Source organism: Perognathus longimembris, chromosome 3 (genome assembly GCF_023159225.1).
Source record: "Perognathus longimembris pacificus isolate PPM17 chromosome 3, ASM2315922v1, whole genome shotgun sequence".
In the NCBI taxonomy this organism is placed as follows: domain Eukaryota; kingdom Metazoa; phylum Chordata; class Mammalia; order Rodentia; family Heteromyidae; genus Perognathus; species Perognathus longimembris.
In genome coordinates, this window is record NC_063163.1 from 116,603,876 (window position 1) to 116,619,860 (window position 15,985).

Consider the following 15,985-nt stretch of genomic DNA (forward strand, 5'->3'; position numbering starts at 1 on the left):
TCCAGGCCTTCACGAGCGTGGAGGCCCGGCCCCAGCGCTGCCTTCCTGTGATGCCCTGGGGCTTCTGTCTCCAGAAATGGCGCTGCTGCGTCCCAGCCCTACCCGGTCCTTCCGGAACACCTCTCCGTCTCGCAACCTAGTTGCTGTCTCCTCCCAAACACGGTGCGGTGCCTGGTGCCCTTCGAGGCTGACTCTTGGGGCTGAGCTCCATTTCCCCTCCTCTTGAGCCCCTTGTACCTGCTGACCTCCAATGACCTTTTTTTTTTCTTGCCCAGTCCTGGGGCTTGAACTCAGGGCCTGAACACTGTCCCTGAGCCTTTGTGCTCAAGGCCAGTGCTCTACCACGTGAGCCACAGCGCCACTTGGGACCTTTTAGTGATGAAGAATCTCGGGGACTCTCCTGCCCAGGCTGGCTTCGAACTGTGATCCTCAGATCTCAGCCTCCTGAGGAGCTAGGATGATAGGCACGACCACAACTGTGGGCCCTGGTTGATTGTCACGATTGGTCGCCCCCTCTCTCGGGCCACTGCTTGCTAGTGGTTTTGCTCTGTGCCTTCTGGACGAGAGAAGGCAGGAGCGCCTCCCCCCGCCCCCCCAGGCTCCTCCTCGCTCTCATGGGGAACCACGCGGGTCTCCAGTCGACAGATAAGGAAACTTGGACTAGGAAGGGTTTAGGCACGTGTTCAAAGCCACAGAGCGAGTCCCCGCTGAGAACCCAGCACCAGATCTGAGGAGAAAAGGCAGACGTCCTCCACGACGTAACGCCAGCTCACTGCCAAGCTTTAGCGAAGCTTCGGGGGCCGAGCCCCTCAGCCCGCCGCCCTCCCTCCTGGCCCTCGCCAGATGGGAAAAAAGCCACCACGTAGAAACATAACCTTTATTGCCCACGGCGCTGGGTCTTTTTTCATAGAAAAAGGTATTAACACATAAGCATCTGCAAATTGAAGCAACTCCTGGTTTTCTTGGAACAGTAAAATCGCATGCAGTGTCTCTGAGTTGGGATTTTGGTCTTTGTCAAAACCACCTCGTCGGAAGTGGGGGTGAGGACGGGGGGGGGGGGGAGAATTGCTGTCGTTGTGCCTCTGTCTCAAAAGAAGGTGAGAGAAATAAATAGATATATAGTTTGTTGCTGCGTCCCCACTTCTCTATATATGTATCTATCTCTCCACGCGGATTGTGAGGGGCGGGGGGGGGGGTTGATTTGTGCCCTGGCTTCATGGAGAAGAAGAAAATAGTTTGATTTGTACAAAGAGTTCTATGTACAGGCGTTCATGACTTGGGGAGTTTCTTCTTGCCGTTGGTGGTCGTTTTGTCTGTTAAATCGAAAGAAAGCAGGAAACAGCCCGGCTGGTGGAGGAGGCCGGAGGTGAGGAGGTCCAATCTTGGGGGGGGGGGGCCGGGGGGCCCGCGGGAGGCTGCTCGGCGCGCTGCACCCCTACACCAGAGTGTAGGATTTGGAGTAGGCCCCGGCCCCCTGCTTCTGAGCCCCGCCCGACCCCCGATGTGCTCATCTCGAGGAGTGAGTCCCTGGAGCCCCCCATTTTGGTGTGTGGGCCCCCAGCCCGCGGAGGCTCGGTGCTGGGGGCCGGAGGGGCGGGCGCTGGGGGCCGTGGGGGGCTCCGCGGGGGCGGGCCGGGCGCGGGGGGCGCCGTGCCCGCCGGGGGGCCGGCATGACCATGGTCCTCTGAGGTAAGGTGGCCGTGGCGGCGGCGGCGGCGGCGGCGGGGGGCGCGCCGGGGTGGGGGGCGCCCAGGGGCTTGCCGGCGGGGTCCAGAGTCAGGTGGCGAGCCTGGGGGTGGTAGGTCCGAGCCAGGTTCCTGATGGACGCCTCTCGGGGGGGCACCACGGGGCAGGGCTCCCTGCCGTCCGCCTTTCTGAAGAAGGCCTCCGACTTGGCGTACAGGGGCAGGTTACAGTAATCACCTGCGGGCGCGGAGGGGCGCGGGTCAGAGGCGGAGGAGGCCTGGGGACCCCCCCCACCCCGACCCCCGCCAGGCCCTAGGCCGCCCTGAGCCTCGGTGGGGTGAGACCGCGTTCCTCCGCGGCTGCCTCTCGAGGGAAGGGCTCGCTCCCTGGGGTGTCACCCCCCCCACACCCATGGGTCCTCATTCCTCCCCTTGCTCCCACCTCCGCCTCCCTGGTAGCCGGGATTACAGGCGTGCGCTACTGCACCCAAGGGTGCTGGCCTTGCTCCGCTGGGGTAAGTTCAAACGGAGCTGAGGCCAGGGGGCGGTGTTCCCCGCCCGTCCCGTCCCCCCCCGGCCTCTTTCCGTCCCTCACAGCTCGGGACTAGGGCTCTGCCCCCGCTCCGTGACTCTTCCTACGCGTGTCACGACAGCCACTCGTGTTGCTAGTGCAGAGAGGGCAGCGCCATCTCAACGTTGCGAGGGACGCAGTGAACACCAGAGAGGCTCCGCTGGCTCGCCCAAGGCCACGCAGGTTGAGTGAGGATGTGGGGTCTGGGGGGGCGGGATCGGGGCACTCACTCTTGTTGGCCCGGTGAGGGATGGGCACGGCCACGTTCTTGCCGCGGTCGGCGTCCTGGGGCTTGGGCGGCGAGGCGGTGAAGCGGCAGATGCCGGGCTCGGAGGGCGTGCTCATGGAGGTCATGCTGTCGGCGTTCTCGTTGGTGCCCGTGGTCATCTGGTCGGAGGAGCTGTCGGAGATGAAGCACTCGGTGATCTCGAACTTGGCGTGCTGCAGCTGCTCCTCCATCTTGGCGTGCTCGTAGGCCCGGGCCAGCTCCTCGTAGGTGGAGGAGGCGCTCTCCGTGGACACCATGCTGTTCCGCCCCTTGTCTGGGGGGGACACGGAGGGCTGGGGTGAGCCGGGAGCCCCGGGGGGGGGGTGGGGGGCCGCGTCCCGGGGATCTGGAGGGGGCGGCGCCGTGCACCTGTGTCCTGGGACAGGCTGGCACTGTAGCTGTCGCTCTCGGTGACCGTCACGCCGTGCTGGGAGCCCACGGTGCGCCAGTCGGAGGTGAGGGTGCGGGCGGGCGTGGACGCCTGGCACTTGGTGAGGGTCCACTGGCTGGAGTACCGGTTCCGCGTGCTGTGGGCCGACTTCACGTTCTTCCTGGACACGGGGTCTGTGCCGAGGGAAGCCAGAGAGGCGCTTGGGACCTCATGCGAAGGCAGGGGCACAAGCAGCCCCCGCGGGCCCCGGAGGACAGGCCTGGGTGACGGGGAGGGCCTGTGCTGGGCCACGCGCTGTCCGCCCCGCCTGCCCTGTCTTTCCCCGTCCTCCCGACCGTCCCTTCCCCGCTGTCCTTGCCGGACGCCAGCTCTGGGTGCTGAAGTCAGCCAGAGAGCAAGCAGACCCCACCCGCGCTCAGAATTCCGGGGTGAGCCACAGGCCCAGAGCCACAGCTAGTGAGCTGCCGGCAGGGCCTTCGGGGTCTCATTCCAGTGGGGTCTCCCCCCCAAGCAAGGCCTTCGGGGTCTCATTCCAGTGGGTTTCCCCCCTGCCGGCAAGGCTTCGGGGGTCCTCATTCCAGTGGGGTTCCCCCCAAGCAAGGCCTTCGGGGTCTCATTCCAGTGGAGTTCCCCCTCCCCGCCGGCAAGGCCATTGGGGGGGGGTCTCGTTCTAGTGGGGTTTCCCTCCTGCCGGCAAGGCCATTGGGGGGGGGTCTCGTTCTAGTGGGGTTTCCCTCCTGCCGGCAAGGCCTTGTGGGGGGGGGGGTCTCGTTCCAGTGGGGTTGGTTTCCCTCCTGCCGGCAAGGCCATTGGGGGGGTCTTGTTCTAGTGGGGTTTCCCTCCTGCTGGCAAGGCCATTGCGGGGGGGTCTCGTTCCAGTGGGGTTGGTTTCCCTCCTGCCGGCAAGGCCATTGGGGGATCTCGTTCTAGTGGGGTTTCCCTCCTGCCGGCAAGGCCTGTGGGGGGGTCTCGTCAGTGGGGTTTCTCGCTTCTTCTCTCTTCCAATGCAGTCCACTGCGATTCCTCATTGGATCTTTCGTCACCCCGGCCCACGCTGTCCGGGGGTGGGGGTGGGGGGCGGGGGGGTGCGTACTGGTGCCCGGCCGGATGTCGGACATGTCGATGAGCGGCCCCGTGCTCTGGATGAGCGCCGGGTGGTGCAGCGCCACGCCGGTGCAGAAGCTCTGCGGGTTCACCGCCTGGCTGAACTCCGCATCCGTCACGGGGATGGTGGCTTTGTCATCGCCTGGAGGGGGCAGGAGCGTCACGGGGGGGGGCTCCCCACACTTCTCCACCCCCACCCCCCAAATTCCCACCAGGGGACGGGAACAAAGACAAACAGCCCGGGAGAGACGCTGGGCGCCGGCCCCCCCCCCACAGGGTGGGGGCGGGGGAGCCCGCCTGGGGGGGGCGCAGAACCCGTGGCCCCCGCCACTCACCCAGCTGCTTGATGCCCTCCTTGTCCTCGATGAGCAGCTGCACCCTGGGGATGTCGATGTGCAGCCGGGGCCCCTGGGGGGGCCCTTCACCGGGGTGTCGAAGCTTCTGTTGTTCTTGCTGTGGAGGGGAGGGAAGCGGGGGCGGGGCGGGCTCAGCAGGAGGAGAGTGGGCGGGTGGGGGGCGGGGGGGGGGAGAGGCTCAGCTGTAGGGGCTCCCGGGCACTGCAGGGGCCACGGGCAGGGTGAAAGAGGAAGGAAGCAGCCAGGTCTCCTCACCTTATCAACATCTCTGCCAAGCTCTTCGCATCTGCAAGACAGTGGGGGGGGCAGGGGGGCTGGGTGAGAACGGCGGCGTTGGAGCGGAGGAGGATGAGAACAGGTGTGGTGGGGGCCCCCAGAAACGGGAGGAGAAAGCCCAGGGCCTACCCAGCGGCCTAAAGTGGGGTGAGGTTTTTGTGGCTCCCATCGGGGTTCGGCTCAGGCCGGTGTGCCTTTCCCTCAGGTGTTTATCCACTCGATCGTTCTCAAGAGAGAAGGGGCCCGGAAAGGCCCCACCCGCTTCCCGAGGGGCAGGTTGGACCCGAGCGTGGGGGGGGGGGTTGGCCTCAGTTATCTTTTGGGAAGAGGAGGGTGGAGGGGGAGGGCCAGGTGGACGGTGGGACGCCCTTGGTGGCTAAATCCATCAAGAGGCTTCACCCCCTCCTCTGGGATAGGGGCCCCGAGTATCCATGGAGAGATCTGAGAATCCCTGGCTCACCCCAAGGGGTCTTGAGTGTGGTCAGGACTCCAGGGTTGGGGGAGAGGAGGCTGGAAGGGCTCCATGAATCTGTTAGACCTCCGGGTCTTATCAACATGGTTCTGAGACCTGCCCTCACGCACCTGACCATCCGACGATCCAACCATCTATTTATCCAACCCTACACGCCGACCCCCCCTCCAGGCATCCATCCAACCAGCCTTCCACGTAACCAACCATATAAATATCCATATTGTCACACCTAGCCTTCAAATTGTCCATCCATCCATCCATCCATCCATCCATCCATCCATCCATCCAATGGGTTCCATTAAACCAACCCATTCAGCCATTCAAGCATCCAACCAACCACCCTAACCGCTCATCCATCCGTCCATCGAATCGTCCAGTCATTTCCCCCACTCGGTTCTAGAACGCCCCACGGAATTTTGGCTATTGCCTCTTCTGTGCTGCTATTGGCCCTTGACTTCTTAAATTAGGCTGCGAACTTGATGCGGACATGTCCTTTTCTGTTCCTGTATTTCTAAAGTCTGGCCACATCTTCGCAGCAGACTCAAGGTTCTCTAGCGAGCAAATGTTTATGAAGCAACTGGCAACTAGCAGGAGGCAGATACTGTTTTAGGACCTGGCAAATGGAGTCCCACGAAGCCCATTTATACCACACTTGTAGGTTTAGGTGTGGTTTTCCAAGGGGGATGAGTTTTCAAACTATTTTAACGTGGGACACGACACGGAAACTTCCCGGTCGGAACTGAACAGGGGCCTAACGCGAAGCATCGGCAACACAAGACGCTTTCCCTGTGTTCACAACCAACGTGGCGCACGCAGACACTGCGCAGCCAACAGCCGCGGATGCTTCGGAAGGTTCCGGGTGGGAGCCCGGGCACTGGCTCCTTCCCAGGGGGGTACCGTGGCCCCCCCCGGAGGGTGGCCAGCGTGGCCGGGAGTCAACCCCCTCCCCCGGACACGTGCGCGCTCACCTCGGAGCCGCTTCAGCCGCTTCTCCTTCCTCTTCTTGCGCACGATGAAGAGCAGGGCCACCCCCAGGGTGGCGAGGATCACCGGGCAGCCGATGGTGAACAGCTTCTTCACGTCGTCCCCTTCTCCTTGAGCAGACTTGATGGGTGGGATGGTGCCTGGGGGGGGGGGGTGAGGCAGAGGATGAAGGGGTCCTCCGGAGCCGGGGGGAGGCCCAGAGCTCTGCCCGGTCCCCGCCCCGAGAAGACGCCTGCCTCCCGTGACTCAGGCGTCCTGTCCTGGAGTCTCTCAGGGTTGGTTCCTGCTGCCGGGGTCCCGGGGTTTTAAATCTCAGAGGACGGATAAATGGGCTTAGATCCTGCTGGGGATTTAGGGAGCAGAGGGGAAGAACCGTAGGAAGGCACTGGGGTTCTGGGACTAAAACCCTGGCGTCGGCTCCCGGCTGCTCCTCCATGGACAATAACCTTTGACACTGGCTGCTCGCAGGAAGGAGACCCCGAGACACGATTTTCCCGACACAACCTTCGGCAAGACCTGGTCCTTGTCTGTTTCCCAGGTTCTTTCTTAAAGCCTTCCTTCTTGTGTCTTAGGTTACTTCAATTTTATGTTTATTTTTTTGCCAGTCCTGGGCTTGGACTCAGGGCCTCAGCACTGTCCCTGGCTTCTTTTTGCTCAAGGCTAGCACTCTGCCACTTGAGCCACAGCGTCACGTCTGGCCGTTTTCTATATATGTGGTGCTGGGAATCGAACCCAGGGCTTCATGTATACGAGGCAAGCACTCTTGCCCCTAGGCCATGTTCCCAGCCCGATACTTCAACTTTATTTCCTTATCACATAGGTAGACTTCATGTAGCTTCTGACAGCGGGCTTCTGAGAATTCAGCCTCCTAGCTGCCTTCGGGGTGTGTCTGTGCACGCGCGCGTGCGCACACGTGGAGGCGGTGGGCGTCAGCTCGAGGCTCACGGAGGCGTGTTCTGCATTCCCAGGCCTCCTTGCGGCTGGATGGGAGCCGGGCTTGGGCCACCGTGAGAAGAAGCTGGGAGCATGACCCCCCTGGCCAAGGCAGTTAAGAACTCGTGGGTCCCCCTCTTTCTCTAGGGAGTGGGGGGGGGGCTTGGAGGCTCCATGTGGAAGACAGCAGAGCTAAAAAGTGGCTGCCGCCAACTGTTCCTCAGAGTTTATGAGAACAAGATGAAAATCTCCCCTAGGTTAAGACCCCCCCCGCCTCCCACAGGCATTTGTTCGTCATGGCGGCATGGACTGTCTTACCCTGGCTAACACAGGTCTCTACCTCCCCCTCCCTCTCTCTCATGCAGCCAGGGAGAGAAAGAATTACTTGTGTGTGTGTGTGTGTGTGTGTGTGTGTGTGTGTGTGAGTTGTGGGGTTCGCACTTCCAACCTGGGCGCTGTCCCTGAGCACGTTTGCTCAAGGCTCGCCCTCCACCACTTGAGCCACAGCGCCATTTCCGATGTTCTTGCAGCTCATCGGAGATGGGAGTCTCATGGACTTCCCTGCTCAGGCTGGCTTTGAACCACCATCCTTCGATCTCCGCCTCTCTAAAGGCCTCTCCATCCTTAGTGCTCCGGCCGTGGTCAGCCTACCTGCACCGTCACCGGCGCGCCTGTCTGCCGCCCTGCCTGCCTGCGGCCCTGCTGCCTCCGTGCCTCCGTTTCTCCTTGTATCTCGGTCGTCCCCGCCCCGCCTATGCCCCGCCATGCCCCGCCCTTCCCCACGCACTGCCGTCGTAGTCCAGCGTGGCGAACTGGGCGGTCTCGTTGCTGCAGCCGGCGCTGTTGCAGGCCCTCATGCGGAGCTCGTACCACGTGGCCTCCCGCAGCTCCGTGAGAAACACCTCCGCGGAGCTGTGGGCCTGGAGGCCCTGCCAGGCCCAGGCGCCCTTGGGCCGGTACTCCAGCAGCAGGGCGGTGATGGGGCAGCCGCCGTTGTGCCAGCCCTGCAGGTTGAGCCGAGCGTGTGTGGAGTTGATGTGGGTGAACAGGTGTTGGTCTTTGCTGAAGGAGGGCTCTGGGGGGGGGGGCAGAGTGGGGGAGAGGGGGGTTAGAGGGCTCATGGGCAGCAGGGGTGGCCCAGGTGGGGAGGGGGAGGGGGAGGGGGAGGAGGGGGCTCAGCTGTGTCCTCTGGCGGGGGAGCAAGCGCAGTTTGCCTTGGTCATCTGGGATGGGAAGGAGGCTGAGCCCCTCCCCCTCCCCCAGCCCCCCCACGCCTGGGCTGCCACCCTCTACCCGGTCCCCACGGGGACACGAGCGGTGGCTTCCGGGAGCCGGGCTCACCCCGCCCGTGGGTCTTGGCCTCGATGATCTCGCTGATGCGTCCGGAGCCCACGCTGTTCTTGGCGGCCAGCTTCACCTTGTACCACGTGCCGCACTTGAGGCTGTCCAGCTTGAAGGCGCGCTCGCCCGAGCTGATGAGCACGTCCTTCCACTCCTCGCTGTTGTCCTCCGAGTACTGCAGCACGAAGCCTGCGGGGGGCTCGGCTCAGGGGGGCGGGCGGGGCCGGACGCCCCGGCTACCTACCGAGGGCGGGGCACGGGCCGGGGGCCAGCCCTTTGGTCTTTGGGGGGTGGAGGAGATGCAGGTGGACGTCAGATGCACCCGGGTCAGTGGCATTTCCTGGGGGTTCCGGGGGGGGAGAGACCCTGTCACGCGGGACCCAGGACTTCCCTCCTCACCTCGGATGGAGCTGCCCCCGTTGTCCCCTGGGATCCAGGTCAGGGTGATGGACGAGGCTGAGGTTTTGGAGACAGTGAGGCGGGGCTGATCCGGGGGAACTGCGGTGGGAGAGCCCATCCCCCCAGCACAAAGGGTTAGGTTAAGTCACCCTGGCAGCGGGGGACCCCTCATCCCCCCCTCCTCCATTCCCACCACGCTCCTCCGTCTCACTACCGACCCCGCGGGCCTCACCTTGCACCAGGAGGTTGACGATGATGGTGTCGAAGCCGCCGGTGTTGGTGGCCGTGCAGGTGTAGTAGCCCGAGTCCTCGGCCTTCACGGCGCGCAGCAGCAAGGTGCCGTGGAGTGGAGGAGCCGGTGGCCGTCCAGGGACATGGGGATGGCCGAGTCCTCACTGCCAGGCCGGGGGTGGGCGGGGCGTGTTATGCTCAGCACCTCTAGTCCTGGCTCCCTCCCTCCGTGTGGGAGCAAATAGAGTTTGGGGGGTGGGGAAGAAGGTGGCTTGTGGGCTACCCCAAGATACCACCCCTGGGGCCCCGGGAAGAGCGACCCTTGGCTCCTGAAGGGTGGGGGGCAGGCGTAGCCGGGTCCCCCCCCATCTCCCCGACCCGCACACACCTGTCCTTTGTCCACTTCACAGCAGGGGCCGGGTCTCCCACGGAGTTGCAGGGGAGCCGGACGTCTCTCATCCAGGGTGTGGTCACGGTGCCTCCGAAGGAGATGATCTTTGCTGGGGCTGCAGGGAGAGGGGATGGGGGCCGCCCCACAGGCACCCTTTAACACCCTGGCTTCCTTCCCCTGGGGTCACCCAAAAGCAGGACGGAGGAGGCCAGGAATCCCCCCGGGCTGAAGAGGGCGGGCGCTGCGGGTAAAGCAGTGGCCACAGTGACGCCCGACTGGGAGGCGCTGAACCTCAGGGCCGTGTGCGTCCCGCCTGCCCACCCCCCCGCCCCACCGCCTGCCCCCCCCCCGCCCCCGGCCTGCCTCCCCCCGGCCCCCCCCCCCCCCGCCTGCCCCCCTGGGGTGCAAGGCAAGTGTGGGGGCTGGTGTCCGGTGGGGGCGGGGACCAGGACGGGGGCGGGGCCAGGGCTGGGGGCGGGGCCGGGGCGGGGCCAGGGCTGGGGGCGGAGCCGGGCCAGGACCGGGGCGGGGCCAGGTCATGGGGGCGGGGCCAGGGCTGGGGGCGGGGCCAGGGCTGGGGGCGGGGCCAGGCCGGGGCGGGGCCAGGTCCGGGGGCGGGGCCCGGCCCGGGGGCGGGGCCAGGGCCCAGGGCCCTTGTTCAGGGCAGGGAAGGCCCGAGGCGGGGTTCCAGGCACTTGGGGCTGCCCGATGGCCTGAGGGGGGGGTGGGGCAGAGGGGCCCCGAGGGAAGATGGCTTGGGAGGAAGGGCCGGGTGCAGCCTGGGTGTGTCTTAGCCTCAGTGCGTGTGATGTGTGTGCAGAAGTGTGTGTGTGTCTGTGGGGTGCTTGCACAGTTGCTGCCAGTGTGAGAATGTGCGTGTGTGCACACGCGCGCGTGCAGGACAGCCTCGCACACGCGTTTCCCGGGGGGACGGTGCCCTGCAGGAATGTGTTGGAGTTAGTGCCCGCGGGGCTCCCCTGGGGTGCCCGCCCGCGGGCCAGGTGGCCGCCATCGGGAGAGGACTGTGGGCTCTGCGCCCCCTTCTTCCCGGAGAGGGTGGACGAAGGCACCGAGGCTGGTGGGGGGAGGCCCTGGCGGGGAGGCAGGCGAGCTGGCCCATGGCTGCTTGGGGGCCCGGACAAGTGGGGTGCACCTGCAGGCTGCCCCGGAGGAGCGCAGGTCAGGGAGCGAGGGGGGCTGCCTCCAGAGGCCGCGTTCACCCCAGCCAGCCCAGGGGAGACGAGCAGCGCCCGGAACGCTTCCCGGGGGGGGGGGGACACCCCCCTCTGTAGCCGATGGGAGCGGGGTGCGGGAGCCGCCTGGGCTGGCTGCGAGCGTTCCCGAGTCAGAGGGCAGGAGAGGCCCCGTGCTGACAGCCAGGGCACAGGCGCTTCGAGGGGGCACAGAACCCCGACTCTGGAAGCGCGGCCCCCCTCGGGCTCCTCACCTTTGCCGGCCGGCTCGATGGTGACCCTCTCGCTGCCGTTGCCCCTGCCGGCGGAGTGACGGCGGCCACCCACAGCAGTACTGCTGCCCGCGGTTCAGGTGGGCGATCCGGTAGAAGAGCTGCTCCGGACTTGTCTCGTACTCGCTGGGAGCCTGCAGGACGGCACACAGCCGGGCTGAGAGGACCGGCCAGGCCCCGGGGGGGCGGGGGGGGGGGGACAGGCCGGGAGGAGGGGATGGCCGGGGCGGGGGGGGGGGACAGGCCGGGAGGAGGGGATGGCCGGGGCAGGGGGGGGGGACAGGCCGGGAGGAGGGGATGGCCGGGGCCGGGGCAAGTTTTTTTTTTTTTTTTTTTTTTTGGCCAGTCCTGGGCCTTGGACTCAGGGCCTGAGCACTGTCCCTGGCTTCCTTTTTGCTCAAGGCTAGCACTCTGCCACTTGAGCCACAGCGCCGCTTCTGGCCGTTTTCTGTATATGTGGTGCTGGGGAATCGAACCTAGGGCCTCGTGTATCCGAGGCAGGCACTCTTGCCACTAGGCTATATCCCCGCCCCCGGGGCAAGTTTTGAAGCATAGTGGACAGAGTTTGTGCTGGGCTTGGCCTCTGGGAGTGGACAGAACTGTCCGGCCTGTGGCGTGTGTGGCAGGGCTTAGCCTCAGTTACCTCTCGGAGGGACCCAGACTCTGGCAGCTGTGGCTTCAAGCCAGGGAGTGTGGTGTCTTGAGGGATCAATGAGGGGACCCAGAATGGAGAATGGGGGACAAAGGGTCCCACCAAAAACCCAGAGAAAAGCCGAGGAGCTCCATTATTGCCTTTGCCTTATGAGGGTTGTAGACGGTTCCCCTGGCCGGTCCCCTTTCTCAGTCACCTCTCAGTCCTGCGGTCTAATTACAGTCTGTCCCTCCCTCCCGCCCTCCCTCCTCCTTCCTTCCTTCCCTCCCTCCCTCCCTCCCTCCCTCCCTCCCTCCCTCCCTCCCCTCCCTCCCTCCCTTTTTCTTTCCCTCCCTCCCTCCTCCTTCCTCCCTCCCTTCCTCTTTCTCTCCCTTCCTCCCTCCTTCTTCCCTCCCTTCCTCTTTCTCTCCCTTCCTCCCTCCCTCCCTCCCTCCCTCCCTCCCTCCCTCCCTCCTCCCTCCCTCCCTCTCTTTCCCTCCTTCCCTCCCTCCCCTCTTTCCCTCCCTCCCTCTTTCCCTCCTTCCCTCCCTCCCTCTTTCCCTTCCTCCCTCCCTTCCTCTTCTCTCCTCCCTCCCTCTTTCCCTCCCTCCTCCTTTCCCTCCCTCCCTCTTTCCCTCCTTCCCTCCCTCCCTCCCTTCCTCTTCCCCTCCCCTCCCTCCCTCCCCTCCCTCTTTCTTTCCTTCTCTCCCTCTTTCCCTCCTTCCCTTTCCTCCCTCCCACCCTCTTTCCTCCCTCTTTCTTTCCCCTCTCTCCCTCTTTCCCCTCCTTCCCTCTCTCCCTCCCTCCCTCCCTCCCTCCTTCCCTCCCTCCCTCCCTCCTTCCTTCCCTCCCTCCCCCCCTCCTCCCTCCTCTTCTTCCTGTGGAAGCAGGGGCAGGCAAGGGAACCGCATAAGCTTTGCTGGGCAGCACTTTATTAATGATTATTAGCGGTATAGATCGCCATCTATATTTGTGGGTTTCATAAATCTATAAATTTTTTTTAACCAAATGACAGTTTTGATAAGTTGCCAACAAAACAATATCAGATCCCAGTGGGTTTTTTTTTTTTTTTACCAGTTGCTTTGATGAAAAGATTATGTTGCCTTGGAAACCAGAGGCTCAGATATTGAAATGAATTTGAGAAGGAGCTTTTGATAAGCGCTCGTTTGTAGCCTTCCTGTCAGCCTCTTCCCCGGCACGGCTGGATGGGGCCGACTCTCATTTTATTTTATTTTATTTTTTTGGCAAGCTGTGGGGAGGGAGGGGAGGAGAGCTCCGGGGTCTCTTTGAAATCAGGGCAGCCAAGTCCAAGGAGAGGGGGAGACAGCCCCTAGAACAGATGGGGGGCCCGAGGCCAGAGGGAGCTAGTAATTAGTTCCCTCCGTAGCAACAGGATCCCGCACGCCCGTCCGCGTGCGGCGGACCCGGGCGCGTGCGCGTGCGGAGGGGCAGGCCCCGGGGCAGACACGGGGCGGGAGAGGGGCGTTCTTGGCGCCCTGCGTGCGGGTGCGGGGTGGGGGTGGGGGGGATGGAGAAGTCTGCTCATTTGGAACCAGAGGGGGAAACAACAACAACAAAAAAGCATGGCTTTTGGCCCTGGGCCATCTGCGGGGAAATATTAGGGGGCAGGCACCGCCCCCCTCCCCTGCCTGCAGCCGGACCCCCTCGGGCCGACTCTGCCTCCTGCCTCGCCCCGGGGGGGGGAGGGGGGAAGGGGGGTGGGTAGGCGCACAGCCCTGCGGAGTCCTGCGAGTCGGATAGAGGTGTGTGTGTGTGTGTGGTGGTGCGCGCGCGCGTGCACACGCAGGCAGCAGGTTCCTGCACCTGTGAGAAAGCTTGTGTGCCCGTGTGTACCGGAGCGAGTGAACCCTGGCACCGACACACACACACACACACACACACACTTGCGATCCCCGTGACAACGTCGGCATCTGACCCGCATCCCCGGGCCTCCCTTTCATCTAGACTTCCTAGACATCTCTTGAAATCACTTCCAACTAATTAAGTCCCAGCAGATCAAAGGCATAAAAGGAAAAGGCAAATTATGAAAGGAGACGCGGTAGGTAAATATTTCTATGCCTTTCTAATCATAAAAATAAAGGCGAGAAATCGGGAGTGGAAATGATCAGTTCGGATCCTTTGAGGAGAAATACTGTGTAGTGTTGGGAGCAGAAAGGCAAGAAACGAGCTGGCAAATGCTTTCGGCTCGCATGTTAGAAAAAGGCTATTCTTCATATGTAAAAAGCACTTACAAACCACTAAGAAAAAGCATAAGCAATCAAAATAACAACAAAAAAAATTGGACTACGGTCATGATCTCACAATTCTCCAAAGGAGATAAATATAGTGAATCAGTATATGAAACAACCGACTTAATAATTAGAGAAAGGAAACTTAGAATCAGACCCTTAAAAAAAAAAAAAGCCAAATGGCAAAAAGAAACCCAAACAAAAGCACACTTAGGATTAGCACAGATGGAAAGGACAATGGGGGTGCCCCACGTCAGACCACAGGGATCCACGCTGTGAACACAGACATTCTTGTGGAACCTAAGTCGCAGTAAGCCTGCGGAAACCCGTGAATGAGTCTACGCAGAACCTTTCAAACATTTCCTGTGGGATCCGGGCATTCCTAGAAAACACCTGTGGAAACGCTACCGTCATTCATGCTCGCTTTGGTGAAGACTGTTCGGTGAAGCAGCATTGGTGGGGGCGAAAATATACCTAAGTATAGACTATTACGGTATTTGCTAAATAGACGGCGTAGCGATGACTGTTTGAGACCCTGTCCCAGCTGCGGTGCAGAGGCTCACGCCTGTAAGATCGCAGTTTAGGAGCAGCCTAGGGAAGCCGGCGAGACTCCGGCTCGACAGGTCATCTGGGCATGGTGGTATGTACCCATAATCTCAGCTACGTGGAAGACATGCATCGAAGGATCCCCGGTCCCCCCGCCGGCCTGGGCAAAAGCCCCAAGACATCATCTTAAAAACCAAAGGAGAGGGGACAGAGGTGCGGCCCAGGTGGAAGAGTGCCCGCGAAGCAAGCACGGGTCCCGAGTTCATAGCCCTGTACTGCCCACAGAAAGTGGGCTTTAGCAGAACCCTGGCTGACCCGCCTGCCTGAATCATGTGAAGAAGGCAGATTATATCAAACCTTACGTTTTATACAATATCAACCACGACCCCCTCCTAAAACCACCCCAAGCCTGTGAATATGTTGATCAAGCACTAGAAGACTACCATGGACTGGACAAGCCCTTTTTATTTTCTTCCCCATTGTGTGTGTGTGTGTGTGTGTGTGTGATAGAATTTGTCCCTGAGCTGCTTCTCCTTTTTTTTTCCCCCTCAAGCTAGTGCTCTGCCGCAGTTCCACTCCAGCTTTTTGGTGGTTAACTGGAGATAAGAATCTTCTAGGCTTTCTGGCTATGAACCGAGAGCCTCCGATCTCAGCCTCCCGAGTGGTTAGGATTACAGGCGTGAGCCACCAGCCCTGTCCCCGCTCTGCTCTTTGAGACGAGGTCTTTACGTCGCCCAGGCTGGCCCTCTCTCCTCTGGTCTCCCAGCCTCCACCATGAGGAGGGAGAGCATCTCGCTTCCGCCCGGAGGTGCTCGAAGCCAAGTCATCATGGACTGCGAGTGTGAGCCAAAATAAACCCATCCTCGTTTGTGCCAGTGCTGGGCTTGAACTCAGGACTTGAGGCTCTTGTTTGGCCTTATTCACCCATCAAACTTGTATCAGTGACCACGATGTTCCCGGCACTTGGCTCCCTGGCTGGGATCCGAAGATGAAAGGGTGAGGGGTGAAAGGCACGGTGGGCACCTGGGTGCTGTCGTGAGAATCCGGACCCTGCGTGCACGCGCGGCCGAGGACACGGACCGGAAGGTCCGGGGGCCTGCGGATGTGCGACAGCGGGACCCTCATCCCCGGTGGCGGGCATCCAGCCGTGGCGAGGGGCTTCCCAACGGACGCCCGAGGGCTCTGTGACCCCGCAAGTCCTCCCCTGGGGGGGCACTGCGGGAAAGACGCACGGGAGGACCGACAGGAGCGCTAGGAAGGTTCCGGGGAGGCCCGGGCAGCTCCCCAGACAGGAAGCCAGCACGCGGAACCCCTAGCTTCCCGACAGGGTCTTTTTTCCTGTCCCCCCCCCCCCCCCCCGCTTGGCCCTGAGTCCCACTCACCGGCTGGCCAGACCCCGGGCTGGAGCAGAAGATGGTGTACTTGCGGATCACGCCGTTGGGCTTGGCGGGAGGAAGCCAAGACACCACCACGCTGCTGGCTGAGGAAGGGACGGCCTTGATGCCGGCCGGGGGGCCTGGAACTGAGCAGGGGGAAAGCGGGTCAGCGCGGGGAAGGGAGGAAGGAAGCGAAACGAGCCCGATCTGGAGGGGGCGCCCTCGCGCCGCGGGTCCCATGCTGGAGGGCCCGCTCGGCAGGCTGGGGGGACAGGTGGTGGTTTGGGGCCTGAAAGGAAGCGTGACTGGAGGTCCT

At 62.7% G+C, this 15,985-nt stretch overlaps 1 protein-coding gene across 1 annotated transcript in view; it reads right to left on the reverse strand.

The window, feature by feature from the left end:
- Window positions 1-863: 863 nt before the first annotated feature.
- Window positions 864-15,985, reverse strand: part of Dscaml1 (DS cell adhesion molecule like 1) — a 219,192-nt gene continuing 204,070 nt past the window's right edge. The window contains 20 exon segments of the mRNA XM_048343911.1: window positions 864-1,486; window positions 1,488-1,666; window positions 1,669-1,923; window positions 2,487-2,798; window positions 2,894-3,088; window positions 4,009-4,161; window positions 4,355-4,441; window positions 4,444-4,472; window positions 4,631-4,661; window positions 6,092-6,247; window positions 7,828-8,115; window positions 8,382-8,570; window positions 8,781-8,879; window positions 9,013-9,126; window positions 9,129-9,175; window positions 9,400-9,517; window positions 10,850-10,903; window positions 10,906-10,926; window positions 10,929-11,001; window positions 15,676-15,815. Of these exon segments, the coding sequence (XP_048199868.1) occupies window positions 1,436-1,486; window positions 1,488-1,666; window positions 1,669-1,923; window positions 2,487-2,798; window positions 2,894-3,088; window positions 4,009-4,161; window positions 4,355-4,441; window positions 4,444-4,472; window positions 4,631-4,661; window positions 6,092-6,247; window positions 7,828-8,115; window positions 8,382-8,570; window positions 8,781-8,879; window positions 9,013-9,126; window positions 9,129-9,175; window positions 9,400-9,517; window positions 10,850-10,903; window positions 10,906-10,926; window positions 10,929-11,001; window positions 15,676-15,815 (2,591 nt within the window). The 3' untranslated portion in view covers window positions 864-1,435.